This window comes from Palaemon carinicauda, chromosome 24, assembly GCF_036898095.1.
Source record: "Palaemon carinicauda isolate YSFRI2023 chromosome 24, ASM3689809v2, whole genome shotgun sequence".
Classification (NCBI taxonomy): domain Eukaryota; kingdom Metazoa; phylum Arthropoda; class Malacostraca; order Decapoda; family Palaemonidae; genus Palaemon; species Palaemon carinicauda.
In genome coordinates this window covers 48,542,154-48,545,719 of record NC_090748.1, presented here as the reverse complement: position 1 = coordinate 48,545,719, position 3,566 = coordinate 48,542,154, and the positions used below count along the sequence as shown (strand labels likewise).

The 3,566-nt window shown below is 41.4% G+C and overlaps 1 protein-coding gene across 1 annotated transcript; it reads right to left on the bottom strand.

Annotated features, from left to right (window-relative positions):
* Positions 1-956: 956 nt before the first annotated feature.
* Positions 957-3,252, bottom strand: LOC137618352 (uncharacterized). The gene is made up of 2 exons (XM_068348520.1): positions 1,905-3,252; positions 957-1,723 (listed from the first exon to the last, which is right to left on the bottom strand). The coding sequence occupies exons 1-2, from the start codon at positions 3,250-3,252 to the stop codon at positions 957-959; spliced, it is 2,115 nt and encodes a 704-aa protein (XP_068204621.1).
* Between the last annotated feature and the right edge of the window lie 314 nt (positions 3,253-3,566).

Sequence of the window (3,566 nt, the reverse complement as noted above, 5' to 3'; positions counted from 1 at the left end):
TGATGAATTAATAAAATTAATCCGTCGAAACTGTGGGGTAGCTACGGGACTCCTACCACCTTTCGGGTCACACATGTAGAGTCAATCTTCCTCGAGTTGCCCCGTCAGCGAAACTCTTCAACACTTTAATCCCGAACATAGGACGAATATAGTAAGGTTGAATAGCTTACTCTTCTTCGTAGCTGAAGTGCAGAATAACGACCTCAAGGATGTAATGGACTTGGCGGAGGAGGCAGAGGCGATGCAACAACATATAATTATCGAATGTCTCCTGCGACTACCACTGAAGCAAGGACACCTGAGCACTACGTCTCACTCAGGCCAAGAAGGAGAAACACCAAATCTCTCTCCTTTTCCTCACGCAAGGGAGCAAGTCAGTTGCCAACACTGTCGTAAGTTTTGCCAAGCACGTCCAAGAATCCTTCTGTCGGGAGGCCGCTCACAGAACTTCTGTCTTGTGGATTTTCCCCTTCGACGAAAGCACACACCGCCAACTGGTAACTACTGGACATGCCCACTCGCTCTCGCAAATATGATAAACAAAGAAAACATACACCGACGAGAGTGTCCAACAAACTTATCAGGAAACAACCTCTTAAACGAGGTGATTAAATAATCAAAGTGGAAACCATAAATCATCAATTGATGATATCAAAATTACTGTAAATAACTTACAAGGTTACGGTAAATAACTGGCAACAAAAACCAAAAGCAAGAATAAATTAATAAAGTCAATAATAATAATAACACAAAGGTGAGCATGGTTTGTCAATTGAACTGCGCTTCCTTACAGCTTCCCCCTTAAAGGAAAAAAAATATATTTTTACAAGGGAAACATAATTAAATCACATATATATCTCAAATTAACCTACCACCATTAATATATCAATCAAACCTACCTTATTAACCTAAACCAGCCTATTGCTGCTACAGGCATAAATATATAACACCACATTTCAATAGACTTTCATTGTTCTAACACCTCTAGATAATCCTATTAAACTTTGTTGAGAGAGCCAGACGTCTCTCTTATTCTTAGGAATTGGGAATTCTGTAATGGCTTCCACATTTGCCTGTTTCACAGATATCTTACCCAAACCTACTTCGTGTCCCAGGTACACTATTTTTGCACGGGCAAACTCACTTTTCTTTAGTTTTATAACTAACCCAGTTTTCTTCAGTTCCTCGAAGAGGGCTCTAATACGCTTGATATGAGACTCCCAGTCGTCGCTGTAAATAACTACGTCGTCAATATGAACGACACAACCTTTTACCTTACTGGTGACCAGATTCATTAGCCGCTGGAACGTGGCGGCGGCGTTTTTCATGACGAACGGCATTACCTTGCACTCATACAAACCGTCCCCAGTTACGAATGCAGATACCTCCTGAGCGCGTGGAGTCAGACCTACCTGCCAATATCCTTTTAATAAGTCGAACTTACTAAGATATTTCACTGAGCCGATTCTATCTATACAATCCTCCACCCTCGGTAAAGGATGAGAATCAGTTTTGGTAACCTCATTCAGCCTTCTATAATCGAAGCACAACCGATGCTGGTCACTCTCCTTCTTAACTAGAACCACAGGAGAACTCCACGGACTACTATTGGGTTTTATCAGGTCGTGATCGAGCATGTAATTCACCTCTGCTTGCACGATGTTCCTCTTGAAGGGATTCAGCCTGTAAGGACATTGCTTAATCGGGCTGGTATTATCAACTTCTGCCAGGGGAATCCTGAAACAAAAATTTATATTCGTTAATAAAACTCACTAATAATTTTACCTGAACTTCTTCTAAATGTTGAAGCTTTTCCTGTAATTTATTAAGTATTGTTGAATTCTCAGAAAGGTTACTCAATTCCACCGGATTTTTAAAATTATCCTGATCAAATTTATCTGTACCTACCTCTAAATCCTCATAGACGTTTACTACAGCTACAGGATCTACTGTACCTTTTCTCTTCACTAATGGTTTCAGCATATTTATGTGGCAAATTTGGGTCTTCCTCCTCCTCTGAGGAGTTTCGATCACATAATTAACTTCGTTCAGTTTCTTCAAAATCTTCCATGGACCTGAAAACTGGGCTTTTAACATATTCCCTGGGAGGGGAAGAAGGACTAAAACCTCATCACCAACCTCAAATGAACGTGACATGGTGCCTAAGTCGTACTGAAATTTCATCCGAGATTGACTGGTTGCCAAATTATTCCGAGCGAACTCCCAAGCACTTCGTAGCTTCTCCTGTAAATTAGAAAAATAGTCAATAACATTAATCTCATTTATACCATTACTTTCTAAATGTTCCCTCACCACATCGAGGGGGCCTCGTACATTATGCCCAAACACCAACTGGAATGGGGAAAAACCAAGAGATTCATTAGGCATCGCCCTAATAGCAAACAGAGCATAAGGGACATCTTTGTCCCACTCCGTATCATGTTCATAACAAAAAAAATTTAATACAGACTTTAACGTTTGGTGCAGACGTTCGACTTGACCTTGACTCTCGGGGTGGTACGGCGATGACGTAATATGTTTCACTCTGAGCTCTAACATTTTTCTTCTGAACGTCCTACTTGTGAAATTTGTCCCACAATCACTCTGGAGGACCTTTGGAATACCGAATTTGGTGAAGAAGTTTATCAACGCCTCCACTACCTTTTCTGCCTTCACACTCCTAAGCGGGATAGCTTCCGGGTACCTGGACATTCTATCTACTAATGTTAATAAATATTCACATCCTCCGCGCGTCAGTGGGAGGGGTCCGACCACATCTATAATTACCTCTCTGAAAGGTTCTCCCACAGCAGAAATGGGAATCAGCGGGGCTTTCGGAATTTTCTGATTTGGTTTCCCGACCAGTTGGCACACCTGACACGACGATACAAACCTTTTCACGTCCCGGCGCATCCTTGGCCAGAAGTATAATTCTGCTAACTTCTGGAAGCATTTACGTACCCCAAAATGTCCTGACAAACTGCTCTCATGAGCCAAGCTCAATAACTTTTCTCTATACCTTTTGAGAACCAATAACTGCCTTTTCACTTCTACTTTATCAGCTGGAACTTCCCTGGCTCGGCTGACCCGATACAACAAATCATTGATCCTGAAAAAGAAAGGTTTTGTAATATCCTGAAAAGCAGCCTCGTCATTATCAGTGTGAAATTCTAAATTCTGAGCCTGTCTGAAAGCCTCGGAATCCCAATCAACATTTTGTAAATTAAAATTCTCACCACTTTGCACTTCCATCACAGGTTGATTGCCTATTTTTTATTAGTAAAATTACTACTTTGGGGACTAACCCGACTACCGCTACTACTAAAATTATATCCGAGATTCTCATTCTTCCCAGATTATTTTCTCTTACCGTAGCTGGGCTGTAGCCAGCTGTTACCATCATCACCTGCTTTATTATAGGTTGTCAATTTACCCTCCTGACGATGAGTCAGTGCATACTCGTCGGCTGCTATCGCCACTTCTTGCAACACATCTAATTTAAGTTCCTCCAAATGAGTTCGAAGGTCCCGAGACAAAGAAAGTTTGAATTCTTCGACCAACATGAG